This window comes from Larus michahellis, chromosome 12 (genome assembly GCF_964199755.1).
Source record: "Larus michahellis chromosome 12, bLarMic1.1, whole genome shotgun sequence".
Taxonomy (NCBI): Eukaryota; Metazoa; Chordata; class Aves; order Charadriiformes; family Laridae; genus Larus; species Larus michahellis.
The window spans coordinates 11085431-11100881 of NC_133907.1; the positions used below are offsets into that span (position 1 = coordinate 11085431).

Here is a 15451-nt window from a genome sequence, read left to right on the forward strand (position 1 = left end):
GCAGAGGGCTGAGATGTTCGGTGCAAAGAAGAAACCTCAGGTTAAAGCAAGCATGGAAATTGCACAGACCAGGGCTCTTCTCTCAGGGTGAGCCTCTGGGAACCTGCTCTGAGCATATCTTGGAGCTGGAGTATCTTGTCCTGCCTTCAGGCTCTGACTTCCTGCTCCTCACACCTCTCTCTCTTACCAGGTTTAACAGGCAGTGTGTGGTAGACAAAGACAAAAGAAACCAGTGCCGATACTGCAGGCTTAAGAAGTGCTTCCGAGCAGGAATGAAGAAGGAAGGTGGGTGATGGTGTGGCTTCCCTGCACTCCCCCCAGCAGCAGTCACGCTGGCGGCATATGTTTGAGGAAGCTCTAAGCCCTCGCAGCCCAAGGCCGGTCCCTGCTGTGTACATACTTGCCCAGCCAGCTCAGCCCTGTCTTCCCTCCACAATGCTCCCCTGTGCACAGATCCAGACATCACAGGGGGATTTAAGGGGAGTTTTGGCCTCCAGTTGTGAGCCCTGAATGTGCCCAACCTGCCCCGCTCCCACCCATGCGAAGTCTTTGCAAGCAGCCATCATCCCAACAGCTGAGGGCAAGGCATGGGAGGGGGACCTGTGGGCTCCCAATTCAATTTCAGGGCACCTCTCAAAATGCCAGCAAAGACAAGCTCGTGAGAGTGCGCCAGAGTCACTATGAAATCCACAGGTAGATGGGCAAGTCCAGCAAAGGTCCGACTGTCATTTTGCCCCTCTTTTTCCTAATGTGCATATAGGTTCTTGCTGCTTCTCTGCAGAGACCTTAGTTTTATCTGATACATCAGTCTCAGCAGAAAGGCCCCAGAGCAAGGTGGAGCATTTTGGCTATTTAACTCCATATGAAATGAGTAAAGATATCCACCCCCCTGCATAGCCCAGGCTCACCCCACCAACTTCCCTGCCTCTCTGCCTCTGCAGCCATTCCAGGTCCCCATGATTCAGACACAACAGGACAGGATTCACCCCTTGTTTATCCCTGCTTGGTTCTCAGGAATATTCACAGTGGCAAGGAAACCCGAGGTTGCTGGTCACCCTGCTGGTGACCTCACTGGTGACCCTGCTGGTGACCCTGCTGGTGGTCCTGCTAGCGGCCCCACTGGTGGTCCTGCTGGTGGCCCTGTTGGTGGAGGGACAAACTGCCAGGAGAAGCGCAGAGGAGCTGCCTGGCACCCTGCAGAGCTCACCCCATTGATGTCTGCAAAGGGACAACTGTGAAGCATTTGGTCCTGTTGTTCCACGTAGAGAAATTAAACCTGTGCTCCCCGCAGTTCACACCCCCTTGAGGAGAAACTTAGGAGAAAAGGGTTCCTTGAAGACACCAGGGAAGTACCAGCAGTACCTGGGTGGCTTCCCCAGGAACACTGGCCTGTGGGAACACCTCTGAGCAGGAATATTTCTTCCCTGTTAAAGGGGATGAGGTATTGCAAGGATCTTGGCTTGGCTTTTCCTGAAGAACATAGGAATCCTCCTCTCCCCGCAGCGCCCGCTCATCCCATGCCCAGAGCTTTGCTGCTGTCTGTTAATATTCAATAGAAGTTACATTAGGTGCATGACCAGCTAATACTGAGCAAACATTTGGAAAACATCATGGCGTGACTGAACTCGGGGGCCTGCTACTGATAACAAGCAGCATAACCTTGAGAGCTCCTATTTACAGCCGCTGACTGCAGGGCTTTTCTTCTGGCCCAGCCTCATTATTGCTTTTTATCAGGCAGATTTATACATTGAGAACGTATTAATCCAGAGAGCCACCAGCCTAAGGCAGGAACTGTTCTGTTTCCCCTGCCATCGATCAATACCTTGTTTGAGCAGATGGCTTTGACTGGCGTGGCTGCGGTGAGTTACGGCCAGCCCTTGTGGCAGATAGAGAGGCAAATCCTCCCCCTCAGCACCACTCCTCCTGCTCCGGCTGCTGCCACCTCAAGACTCAAAGCCCACATCCTCAAGACTAGACCAAGCAGGGAGGCACGATGGGGTCAAACCTGTCCTGGGATGGTGTCAAACCTGTCCTGGGAGTCTCTTTACAATACGGTATGAGAGAGCTCTGTTGCTCCAGATAGATAAGGAGGAGCTATTCTGCACTTCCTTCCTTATTGTAGCTTAGATGGAAGTTTTCCAACGGCACATACACAGTGCAAGAGCTTCCTGGAGCTCACAGAAGTCATGTGGACAGACAAAGAAGCCATGCAGATACCTGACTCCTCCATTTCATGCATAAGCTTTGGGCTGCATGTGTGAGCGTGGCCACCGTTTCAGGCCCCATATCTTGAAATCAAAAACCTCAGAGCCAGATCCTTGGAAAGGAAACTTTCCCATTGAACTCTACAGGCTTTGAACCAGGTGCCTGGGCTCTGAAATGACCCCTTCCCAGGAAAGCCTAATAAAGTGAATGTGAAAACAGAACCACCAGATGTAGTCAGCTCTCGCAGGCATCCCATCACAAACCAGACACAGCTGCATCTCTGCCCTGCCAGGCAGGGAAGCTGGGAAACTGCAGCTAAGGAAGGGGAACGCCAAAAGTCTGTGCTAGTTTTTGGTGTGCATTGCCATGAACGACCTGCCGCTCAGACAGAATACTCTCTTGCAGCTGTACAAAATGAACGGGACCGAATCAGCACCCGGAGATCAAGTTACGAAGACAGCAGCTTGCCCTCCATCAACGTCTTACTGCAGGCAGAAGTCCTGGCACAACAGGTATCTCTTCGTTCTTCTTTGGCAAACACAAAAGCATCAGGCACTATCTGGCCAGTAGAGCCAGTTGAGTATTTACCAGCTGAGTCTTCAAATTACCACTTCTTTTCTAAGTAACTTATCTGCCAACTCAACACTGTTTTTTCAAAGGCATTTGTTACCTGAAACCACCCCTTTAGTGCTCCTTGGTCCAGAACTCAGTTATAATAATATGCAATAATCTGTTCTGCTTTGATGGGACATGTGAAAGCTGGAGAGCCTGCTGGAAGAAAATAGGGTAGAATCATTGAAATCCAAGGAGCTGTGGCCACCTACGCCAGCCGAGGGGCTGGCCTCGCACAAGCAGCCTCCCTTCCTTGTTAGGAACTTTGGATTCTGGCTTCCTGCAGAGTTTCATGAGGAATCAGTTTTATGCAGATATTCTTTCCAGTGTTTGCTAGAAATTCCCCATTTCCACGAGCATACTGCCAAGACTTATTTCCCAGAGTGTTCACTTGAAAGGATGACTCTGACTTAAGAATCTGGATGTTGCAAATGGTGTACATCAGAGCAGCACTGTCTGGGAGGACACAGGAGGGGATGGGAAAGCAGTGGCTGCAGGGTGGGTTTGTCTGCAAGAATAAGCGATGAGGACGGGGCTGTGCTGGAGGCAAGAGCTGCCACCCTTCATGGCAGCTGGGGAGAGCAGTGCTCCTTTTCCTGGGGAAAATGAAGAGGGATTCAAATTGACAGTCCACGCTCTTCCTTGCTTCAGGGGTCACATTACCCTGAAGACTGTCCAGGCAGATGTTCCAGGACAGGATGTGCCGTGCTCTGGGCTCCATGCTAGGGCTCGGGCTGTAAGGTCCACTTTTCCCAGGAGGGGATATGCCAGAAGGGCTACGGGCCAATCCTGCACGCAAGAAACATCCAATCTCACTCCACGTCTCACCTGGTCTTACACAGGCTGTAACATATTTATATACCCTATAAAAATAATATTGGTGCTGCTCCCAGAAGTGTGAGATAATGGGGTCTCAAGTCACCAGATCTAAGGACATTTCCAGGAGTCTGAATCCTGCAGTGGCATCACATGTAAGTCTGGAGCAGGGTCTGCTGATAAAAACTACAACCATCGACAAATCCAGGGGAGCTCCTGCTCCCCCACAGAGCACAGAGAGACTCATTAAACAAGGCAGGCTCCAGCACAGTAATTGGTAACTTTTATGTGCCTAGCTAATTAGAACGAGATACTGCTGAGGAGCTGCTTTCTCCAAGATCTCGGGTCACTCACTCAGAGGTCTTTATTTATTTGCTAAGCCTTCCGGGCTCTCTGATTAGGGTAATACATGGTGAGATTTTTACAATCTTATTTATTCAATAATAGCTCGAGAGCTGGAAAACTTCCAGGTAACGCAACCTGAAAAAAAAAATTGCAGGTGGCATTTGAACTCCATTTCCTTGGGGAGGCTGGCAGGGTCCAAGCTGAAAATGCTGGCAGGAACAGGACAGGAAGAGCTGATGTCGTACAAGAGCAGAGAGGGCAGGCAGAGGGCAGTGATGGGGTTGAGTTAATTGCTCACAGAAGCATGAGGATAAAGTAGTGACTAAGGGCAAATTTTTAGGTGAGCTGGGTGAGCAGCTATGCATGAGAACCGGGCAGGAGGTTGGGTGCGTGGTTTGGGAGAGATGTTCTTTCCAGCTCTGTGTGACTGTACTTGCAGAGCTGTCAGGCTTGTTCTTTGCAAATGAAGTGGCCCCGTTTGCCCTTGCAATCACAAAATTTGACCTGTGCTGTGGGCATGTTTGTACATGCGCAGTTTTGCCAAAAACAGCCTAAAAGCTGGGGGGAGGTGGGAGATCGTTGTCTTTAAAGCCTGTCTTTAGCATTTCAAAGTGGGTAATGTCAAATATTAATGACCTGGTGCTCACAGAAAGCAATGTCAGACCTGGGAAGCTACCTTCAGCAGAGACCTCTCGTGCTCACGCTGACTCAGAGAGAAGAAGTAGAGTCTGTGTGTCTCCTGTCTAAAGCAGACGAGGCAGGTCTGGCCAAGCACTGGCTCTGGAGCAAGGTGGAGCAGTTCTCCGCCCTTTGGTGGGACCAAGTAGCTTGTGCAGCAGCACTGGGTGGACGTGTCCTTGCTACTGATGAGGCTGGCTACTACACGGGCCCCTCTATTCCCTCCTGGGTCTTGACTGAGCACATTTGTTCAGTGGGAGGAAGAATTTGGCTTTAGAAACATTTCTTCTGTGCTTTCCAGTCTATTCAAAGCATGACAATTTACCAAGATGATCCACAGCCTCAGCTCTGAAGCATTTCATGTTCACAGATCCCCAAGTTGAGCTCAATTTAAATAAGTTGTGCCACATATTTGGGGGGCTGGATGTGCAACAGAAAAAGTAATCATTGATGCTGGAGTCTGCCACCCATGGGCTGGGGATTTTCTTGTCTATGTTTCCTCTGTGGCACTGAAAGCTGAAGGACCTCTTCTCTCCTTCCAGATATCATCCCCGGTTCCTGTGATCAACGGAGACATCCGAGGGAAGAAGATTGCCAACATCTCCGACGTGTGCGAATCTATGAAGCAGCAGCTGCTGGTGCTGGTGGAGTGGGCCAAGTACATCCCTGCCTTCTGCGAGCTGCCCCTGGATGACCAGGCAAGTCCCCCCCCTCCACCCCACCACACTCTGCCCCGTCAAAGGCAGCAGGGAGCCGAAGGAGAGCCAGGCAGCTGAGACCTTCAAAGAAAATGTGCATTGTTCGCTCTGTTATCCTGACTGCTGCGGCTGATTGGGAACGGCATCCATACAATGCCAGCGCAGGCCATTTGCATGGGCAGCTAATCAGTCGATGAGCACAGTCATGATAACACTGAGCTCAAATTAGGTACATAATCAGGTGCGCATTTTGCATGGGTCTATCAGTCAATTATTTATTAATTATCATTTGTGCAGCACTTTGAAAACCCAAAGTACTATACAAATACTTAGGGTAATCAGACTTAGTAGGACAGATTTCTAGCCTAAGGTCAGCTCAAGACTTAAAACCAAATCTGCTTGTCTACCTTTCTTTCTGCCTCTTGCCCAGACATATGTCTGTATCCATTCTCCTGGTGTGGAATTAGTGAAACTAAACACTAGTTTGCTCCCAAGGCAATAAGAAAATCTCTATTCAGAGTTAAAAAACAGAAATATATTTGCATTTAACACAAATTACGAAAATTACATTTGCTGGTTCCATAACCAAGATAAGCACAGTGGGCTTGATGTCCTCCCTAAAACTATACTGCAGGATCTCAGGCAGCCTGAGAGATATAAGGAGGTATCTCCTGTGTAAGTCTAAATTTCAGAGGTCTGCAGCAGATGTTGCAGCACATGACATGTGCCCAGCCTTGAACAGCACATGTGCATGATGGGGGGCTCCAGAGAGAAGGGACAACACTTCTGGCAGGGAACAGCACTTCTGGCAGTGGCCAGCCCAGGTCCTGTCACAGGTAGGAATGTATTTCCAATCTGCCTCGTGTACAGTCACAAAACCAGCATGTGTTCTCTTCAGCTAGGATCAGTCTCCAGCCCTATTGACCTAGAGGTAATTTTTATATCATGAAGAAAAAGGATATCCAGAAAGTGAGAGTATCCAGTTGATCAAAACCCCCTAAATCCTAAATCTGAGCTCTTCAGTGATCACCCAGCAGCACAGAGCCCTGGGGAATTCAGTGGTGTTAACACAGGAGCACATTCCCTCTTTTCTATTGTGTGCAAGCGCTAAATTGTTTAAAATGGTAAGAAATCTGTTAAACGCCTAAGGCAAAACACAACTCAAAAATTATGAAACCCAAAAAGCACTCCAACGGCAAATGACTTTCACACAGCAAACAGGCTGCAGTCTAGCGGAGGCTCGGGGCAGCTCTGCATAACCCATTGCATCCTTGTGCCATTTGGAACAGAGGCACTAAACCTGGTTAATAACTCTGCAAATTACAGCAATTTCCACATGAGCTCATTTTACAATTGTGGGGCTGCAAAATTTCTCAAAGAAGAAAACAAAACCTAAAGGTGACATTGTCTGAACCCTGCCTTCCCACAGGGGAGAGGCAGCTCCTGGCATGCTCCACAGCCTCGTCTCAACTGAAATAGGTCTTCTGTTATGACCAGCCATCCCCCGTCATGGCCAGTTCCCAGTCAGTCCCAAAGGGCTTGAGAGGAAAGACTGTGCTGCATTAAAACTAATCAATTAAGGCCATCCATGCTTTTGAAGGATGGTGTGAGAACAGAGGCAGCAGACACTCAGGGGAGTGCGGGAGGAAGGACAGAAATACCAGCGAGCAGGAATGAACAAAACTCTGTGCAAGCCAGCTGCCCAAGGGGCGCGAGAGCCAGTCAAGACATGCCCAGTGGGAACATTTAATGTTGGAAAACACGGTTATATTGCCATTAAAACGTTGCCTGAGAATGAATCATCTCTGCCAACATTTTTATAGGAAAGGTCATACCGAACCCCTCATTATCCCTCTCCACCAAAATGTCAAAGTACTGGGTTTGGTGGGGCAAAGCCGTTTCATTTCAAAGTTAAAGTTGTACTCTGTTGTGTTACAACTTTTACATTTATCCTAGTTCACAATGGAATGATGTTTCTCGGGTTGATCACTGCAAGAACAAATATCAAATGAGATGGTTTTACCTTGTTGAAGTAATTTACTTTAACCCTGCTCAAACAAGCAAATTTTATGGAAACAAAAATGGTGGTTCCAAACTGAGCTTTCTTGAATTTGCACTAGGCAGAAAATTTCTGCATGAGGGATTTGCTCCCCTTGGGACTCACAGTTTTTCTATCCTTCTCTAAGTTTCATCAGATAGATGTCCTGCAAAGCTCAGTTTTGTGCAGCTCTGGTAATTACAAGCAGCTCAGGTAACACACCCACCCATGTTTGGATAGCGATAGAGAGAGGCTAGATTTTGGCATATAGATAAAGGTTCCCCAGCATCATGTGTGTGTAGTCTTTTTGCAAGGACCTCCACTCTGTTTATTTTCCATAACTCTCTTTTACCCTCTGCAAAAAAAATCCCTCTCAGACATCAGGACCTTTTCTAACCAGAGTTCTCTTCTACAGGTCACACATTCTCTGGGTATTTCTGGTAGTGTAGGACTTCTTTTGGCTTTGTCAGATGCTGAGGGATAACACACTAGCAAAGGGGACCATTCCCATCAGGACACACTTTTCAGAATCTCTCCATTAATGTTTAATGATAGTTTTCTCCAGCAGAGGCTCCTGGCTGGACATTAAGAAGCCTCTGTGTCAGGCTGTCCAATTGTTAACTTCTGTTTCTGCCTAAATCTCTGAAATTTTTAACCGAAGGAGGGCAAAAGATACAGAACATTCTCAGGAGCCACTGGAGGGTGTAAAAAGAAACACTTCAATCATTAACATCAGGGCAGAAAAACATCCCTTTGTCTTCCCCGGCCCAAATGCCCATTTCTGCGCAGGGAACGAATGGCCAGAGGGTGACCCCACCAGCCGGGCGGACGTGGGTCCCCATGAGCGCGATTTCAATGGGAGGTGGGCACGGCCCAGAGGGACAGTAACTGCCCACAGCAGCAGATCGTACTTCTCACCTCTTCCCAGGCTGGAGCATGGTCCCTGGTTCTGCACTTGGTAGGAGTTGTTCTGTCTGCAAATGGCCCACAGTGAACACATCCCACTGCTGGTGTGAGGTGCTGGGACAGTCTAGCATGGTTGTGTTCGTGACATGTGCCGTGAAGATGGGATGTCTCAGGTGCTGTCTATTATCTACTGGTTCTGCCGGATTTATAGCTGTTTATGCACAGTAATAAATCATTTTTTGACCACTTTGCCTGACTGTGACATGAGAGGGTCTCTCACTCCCCATCCTTGAGTGCAGTACAGGAATGTTGGGCTTTCCCTCTTGCTTATGTGAAATCACAGCCTTGTCTCTATCCGTGCATCACCCAAATAGCTTTTCCCTGCCCTTGCAGGTAGCACTGCTGCGAGCACACGCAGGGGAACATCTGTTACTGGGAGCTGCCAAGAGGTCCATGGTGTTCAAGGATGTCTTGCTGCTAGGTAAAGAGTGCGCTTCTGCTCCTGGCCCATCTGCTTCTGCGAAGCTTCCCTGCCGGGGTGAAGGAGAGGGTGGTTCAGTGTTTGTGGCCATCCTTTTTGCAGGGGGGTGGCTTGATCTTTTCTGTATTTTAGCAATCTTAGCACAACCTTTGGGTGCAGCTAGGCCTGGCTATCATCTACATCATGGCAAAGCTGGGGGACTATGAACATTCACATTGCCCTCCCAGGTCTGTGTATGCAGGCTGTGGTGTGATTGAGAAAAAGGCTCTCGCTCCTTGCAGCGTTTCCTTGCTTGAGTGACTCCTGAGTAAGGAGAGGCTGCTCTGGCAACACAGATCGGCATTTCTACCAGGCTGAGCCAGAGAAGGAGGAGGAACTTCTTAAGTCCTCCACCCTCAAAATTATCTCAGCGTTGGCTACCTGGGTTTTGAACTCCTTGCCACCCTTGGTAAGTCTTGTTTAATGACATGGTGATGGTTTCTGTGTTGTTTGTCCAAAGGAAATGACCACATCATCCCACGGAACTGCCCTGAACTGGTGGAGGTGAACCGTGTGGCCATCCGCATCCTCGACGAGCTGGTCCTTCCCTTCCAGGAGCTGCAGATAGATGACAATGAATATGCCTGCTTGAAAGCCATCATCTTCTTTGACCCAGGTACGCTCCAGCTTGGTGATGGTTACCATCAGAGGGGACTAGTCTGGGTTATGCTGACTAATAATGGCCCTGAGTTGTGGGAATGCTGCCTGGTCTCCTCTCTGGGCCAAACTATTCTTAGAGGAAGGGGAGAAGTCAGCCTAAGAAGAGAAAAAAAAACATCCATTACAGCAGATGATACAGAATGAGAGACAGCTCACCTCAGCCTGCACCCAGACTTCATACTATTACTGAAGGGTAGTTCCTAGGGACGCAGCCTGGATATTTTGCTCTGTGGGTTGTTTCAGATGCCAAAGGACTGAGTGACCCCTCCAAAATCAAGCGGATGCGGTACCAGGTGCAAGTCAGCCTGGAGGACTACATCAATGACCGGCAATATGACTCACGGGGCCGCTTCGGGGAGCTGCTGCTGCTGCTGCCTGTGCTGCAGAGCATCACCTGGCAGATGATAGAGCAGATACAGTTTGTCAAGCTCTTCGGCATGGCCAAGATCGACAACCTGCTGCAGGAGATGCTGTTAGGAGGTGAGTACTTGAGGGTCCTAGAAGAAGCCTCTCAGTGCTCCCTGATCACTCTTCTCTCAAGAACCTTCATAGCCACTGTTTCCTACTTGAAAAAGGTAGAGACAGTCTGTATGCGGGCCAGCCCTTGACTCACACAAAGTCATCTCCCCCCATCTTTGGCAGTAGTAACAAAGGGTCCTTCATTTCTCACCTGTAGAGATGCATTAGCTGTGCATCTGTTTACGGAGAGGCGTCCCCTCTGCACGTAGACAAGCCTTGCTGTGCAACCCCCAAACTCCTACCAGCCAGCCATTTCACTAATCCTCCTCTATGTCAGAAGGGAGGCATCAAAACAAAAGGGTCTGAAAGGTGAGGTTGAAAGAGTGTCCCAGATTTTCTACTGGGAGCATCCAATCAGACAAAACAAATGAAAAGTTACCACTGTGATATTCTTTACATGGAGGTGTGACTCAGGAGGAGAGGAATATAATCCTGTATAAGAGGAAAAGCAGGCTGCAGGCAGGGGTTAGTGAGCCCAAGGCATCCATGGGGGAAGATGGGGAGGGTGTGCTCCGATCACATACGCACAAACTAATCATGCACAAAGCCTTGGACATTGTGGTGCCGGGGGTCTGCCCATCTGAACTGTCTCCTTCTCTCATCGTGGCAACTAATGTCATATGCACGTTTTTAGGTTCATCAAGTGAAACGCCGCATGCTCACCACCCCCTGCACCCTCATCTGATCCAGGAGAACCTGGGAACAAACGTCATTGTGGCCAACACAATGCCTCCTCAGATGCACAATGGGCAGATGTGTGAGTATTGCCAGATGGACGGTGAGCTCCCAGGAGAAACTGAGAGCTTTCCAGCATGCCTGTGGAGGTAGTTTCTACCTTGCAAGCAAATTTCCATGCAAGACAAGAGTCTCTGGTAATGAGTGTGTGAGAAATTCCTATGCAGAAAGGAGGGAAAGACAAACAGAGACGTGGGTTAGATTAGATTAAACTAGACTAACTGATTCAACAAGATGTTCCGTATCAGACTGTAACTTTTATCAGGCCCTTAAATGTAGGGACGAATGATCCCATCCAGTGCCTACTGAAATCAGTGGAAAGGCTCCCCTTCCCTTGAATGGTTCAGACACACCTCACTTTGCCCTCTGCAAAAACACAGGAGAATCTGGTCCACCACATGGGGCCACCACTTGGGAATCTGGGCTGAAACAACATCAGCTGACCAAAAAAGTGGCCAGTACAGGTCAAAATGCCAGTAGTTCCCCTCATTCAGTGTTCATTATTGTGGCTCTTCCAAGTCACCTAACCATGTCTCTGTGTCCGGGGCTGCCTTGCAGCAAACATTAGGAGCTATGGTTTTGCTACAGAGCCTTTGCTTTGCTTACACCTGAACCTGACATGACTGAGGGCAGTTCCCAGTGCTATCAACTCTTCTAATTTTATTTCTCTCTCTGTAGCTACTCCAGAAACTCCACAGCCATCTCCACCTGCAGGCTCAGGACCAGAGCAATATAAGCTGCTGCCCGGAGCCATTGCAACCGTGGCAAAACAGCCCACCTCCATCCCGCAACCCGCCATCACGAAACAGGAGGTCATCTAGCAATCTGTAGACCAGCTGGCCTCGTTTAGAAGACCGTGTGGGAGAAACGCCCAAATTGACTCTGCCACTGTGAAAAGAGAAGCCATCCAGAGGTCACTGGGCACTAACACACGGACTTGCTTATTGGACTAGTCCACCACCACCAAAAGCTGTCTTCCTGCAGCTACGGACAGCATGTGCCACGGGCAGCCCCCAGTACCAGAACTAAGGTTGAAGCCTTACTGAAACCCTCAGTCCTTGTAAGAAGGGCCAGATTTCTGCCTCTCTCCATGGAGAGGTTGCAGTGACCAGCTGGGGACAGTGCAGCTGGTTGTTCCCCCATTGCTACCTCTCAGCATTGGTTCAGCACACACCACACCCTGAGAACAAGCAATTCTCTGTGCTTTTTGAATGGAGGGCTTCCCTCCGCAGCCATGCCAGCCCCCCAGACAGTCCACAGTCCAGCCAAACTTGATGGAGATGGAAGCTCCCCCAGGAGCACTGCAGCAGGTGAAGCACAAGGGTTTTGCCTAGGCAGCACTGGCAGAACCACTCCTCAGCCTTGGCTAGTCCCAGGTCTTTGCATGGTGTCACCCTCCAGCAGACTAACCCCCGCAGCCAGGTCTAACAAATCTGTTCAGCTGATACTGGGGCAAAGTCTGCTCCACCGGGATTCTCCACTATTTGGATCCTTCTGCCTTTTGAGGGGTTTTGTTATTTCCGTGCCATGACCGCCCTCTCACCACAAGGCCCAGAGGGGCAACCACTGCCAAATCCTTCCTTACACCACTTACTGCCTCCTCACTACCTGGACTGGGAAGTTGGGGGACCATGGGATTCAGGAGATTTCAGCTAATGGGATGGGGTCACCCCCATATGGGCTGGCAGTGGGCAGCACTGCCCAAAATATCACTGGCCCCACTACTGCTTCTCAGCAGTCAGAAGATGACCACTGGATGCCTATTAGGAAGGAAACAGGGGGGAAGGACATATGAAGGGGAGAGACCTGTGAGGGTGAGAAGAGCCCGAGCCTCAGAGATTGGACCAAGACCTTGGGCTACCCACGTGCTGGGAGCATCGTGACCCAGCTTTAATTTAAGATATGCCATATTTGTCCAGTCCAGTGCCACTCCCTCATCTTAGAGTGAGCGGCTGATAAAAGATTTATAGGTCTTCATAACAAGATATGAATTCGTTATGGCGCCTTCAGACCTCAGAGGGTTTGAAGGCAGCAACCTCAAAAACACAATGCTTTGAGTCCTGCAAAGAACGATAGAGGTCAAGAAAAGACCCTGTCTTGCCCAAGCCCCTTGGGTCTGCCCCAGCCTTGGCTCTGCACCTGCCTGCCCTGCTCCCTCCCTGCCACAGTCCCTGTTTCTCTGTGCCAAAACCCTGCAGATGTGACCTTTGGTTTACAGCTGTAACCAGGAAAGGAGCCCTCCCGTGCCCAGCGCTCGCCTCTCCAGCTGCTGGCAGGGCTGGAGCTCGCAGAGCCCTGCACGACTTCAGGCCTGAGTCATTTCTGGCAGCGCAAGGCAGTAGCTGCTCCAAGTAACCACAGACTGTCTGGGGTGCTGGCCTCTTGGGAAGATGAAGCTGGTGGAACCACAGCTGCCGAGAGGTCCCTGGTGGGGATGAATCTGAGACAGCCCAGCCAGAGGAGCTGTAGGTCTGTCCCTTGATTTCCAATGCAAAAACGAAACCACTCGCCTCGCGCTGACGGTGTCAGAAGTATTGTATCGTCTCTCAACACTGGTGGCATCGTACCGAGTAATTTATTGCAATGATGAATCCAATCATTTTCTGTAAATTATTTTGTAAATCACATTGATTGTTTATAATTGGGAGATTAAATGCAAAAAAACCCTGTAATAACCAGACTGTCTTTTCCAACTGCAGCAACCTTTTTTTCTGTATGTAGAGATACTCTGTGGGGAATCCTTTTTGGTCCATTTGCACCAAGCATTCCTCGATACTGTACATTAATTTTTGCTGGTTACTGCCTTCCAATGGAAACAGGAATATTTCTTCACTAGAGTTTGTATTCATAAAAAAAAAAAAAAAGAAATAAAGGCAGAAATATTTTCTAACATTTCCCAGACAGATGGATTTCTTTCCTCTGGGAGGATTTATTTTAAATCAAGGGGCTCACCTCCTTGTTGGTCTGAGCACAAAGCATATATGTATTGAGGAAAAAGCCCAAACAAGTGTTTGATGCTGTTGCCAGCTGTCACTATTTCCTGGCAAGCCTCATGTTAGCTGATGTCTGTTCTGAAGCCACGTGTGCAGGAATCATAAGATTAAATGACCATCCCAATTTTCATTAAAAGAAAAACAAACATGAAGAATAAATATTTGCTTTCATGATTCCAGAGAGACTGAAGACCACACTCCGAAAGCCAAGCAAAGGAAGCCAAAATATGTTATTAGCATTTCGAACATGTTCATTTTTAAGTATCTCCTGTATTTCAGAGGTAATTTCTGAGCACTTTGGGGTGATGATTCTGCTTTGGTTCGCACACAGCCAACCTGCTGCTGGCAGCAGGTGCAGCCAAAGGCAGACTGAGCCTACGGGGCACAATAAGATGATAAAGTGAAAGTCAATTTGTCACTGCTTGTAAAGCTGAAGAAATACACTGACAATTAGAGAAGGCTCTTAATGACCTGCTTTTCTGATCACGGGACCCTGCTCTCAGCTGTAGCATGCCCAGGAAGATAACAGAAAGAGGGGAGAGAGGTCTAGATGGCTGTAAAGATTAGGTATCTGGGGAGGAACAACATTCAGCATTTTCAGCTTTGATCTGCAGCAGATGCCCCTCATGTTCCCCCATCTCCTGCCCTCAAGGTGAAATGAGGTGGGCAGTCTCATCCCAGGTACGAGGAGGGCTCAAGAAGCAGCCTGATCTTCCATCCCACTTGCACATCCAGTGGCTTTCCAGTGATGGTCATGCAGGTGCGAGATGCAGGAAGAAGATTCAGAGCCACGTTTGAGGAGCATGTGGAGACAGCACTTAGAGACTGCCTCCACTCTGGGGCCAAGGACCCAGGGGAATGGGACAGACCTCAAACAGCATGCCCTCAATACATGTGCACCTAAATACATGATGATCTAGAGCCCCGAAGCCATCGCTGAACGCATGAACAAGGTCAGCAAAGGCAGTGGCAGGACATGTGCTATCTCAGCACACACACAGTGGCTGAGTGGTTAGTCCAGTGAAGAGGAGGAAAAGGAGTTAGTTCCTTCTCTTTAAGGCGGAATAAAAACGAGGACTCCTCTGTCTGCCACAGAAACCCTGTGACCCATGGTTGGTTTTGCCTGGGTATATGCCCTAAAAACTCCATATATGTAATATCAAATCTTTGAAGCAATAAATCCCATGAGCTGCTCTATCAAGGTTGCCCTTTACCTGGTTAATCTTAAATCAGTGCAGTCCCTACAGGAGGTTTCTTATTGCTGGATTCAGCTCACTTTGAAAAAAACCACAAACTGCCCCAGAGACAACCTTGTCCTTAAGTGGTATCCTCGATCCCAGCCCTCAATTATTCTGTCACTCCAGCCTGGAATCACCCTGAGACACTGGTCTTGCCACTCGTGGGCTGTGTTTTATGCTGCTGGGCTCCCTGGAGCCCACAGGCAATGTCCCATGTCACAGGAGATGGCTGCTGTAAGGACAACTTGTATCGGCCTTTAAGACATAACTTCCTTATGTTGTTTTTGGAGACAAGAGCTTTTTACTGTCCTCTTCTGTGCTTGCAACCTAGACTCAGGATGATTTCCTGGAAAGCAGTATCTCCAGCTGTGAAATTTTTTCACGATGTCCAAGCAAAGATCTGTGAAAGTGGTATTTTTAGGTCCTCTGGCCACTATGAAATGCATTCTTTTCACATTCCTTATATAACCTTCATCTGAAATAGCCAA

General features: G+C 48.8%; 1 protein-coding gene across 3 annotated transcripts in view; it reads left to right on the forward strand.

Annotated features, from left to right (window-relative positions):
• Positions 1-13624, forward strand: part of HNF4A (hepatocyte nuclear factor 4 alpha) — a 37456-nt gene extending 23832 nt beyond the window's left edge. For 2 of the 3 annotated variants that reach the window (XM_074605429.1, XM_074605430.1), the window contains exons 3-10: positions 191-285; positions 2611-2717; positions 5199-5354; positions 8692-8779; positions 9279-9434; positions 9722-9958; positions 10632-10754; positions 11411-13624. In XM_074605429.1, the coding sequence (XP_074461530.1) occupies positions 191-285; positions 2611-2717; positions 5199-5354; positions 8692-8779; positions 9279-9434; positions 9722-9958; positions 10632-10754; positions 11411-11553 (1105 nt within the window). In that variant the 3' untranslated portion in view covers positions 11554-13624. Of the gene's footprint in view, positions 1-190; positions 286-2610; positions 2718-5198; positions 5359-8691; positions 8780-9278; positions 9435-9721; positions 9959-10631; positions 10755-11410 lie in introns of all 3 variants that reach the window. The other variant, XM_074605428.1, reaches the window with a different exon arrangement.
• The last annotated feature ends 1827 nt before the right edge of the window (positions 13625-15451 follow it).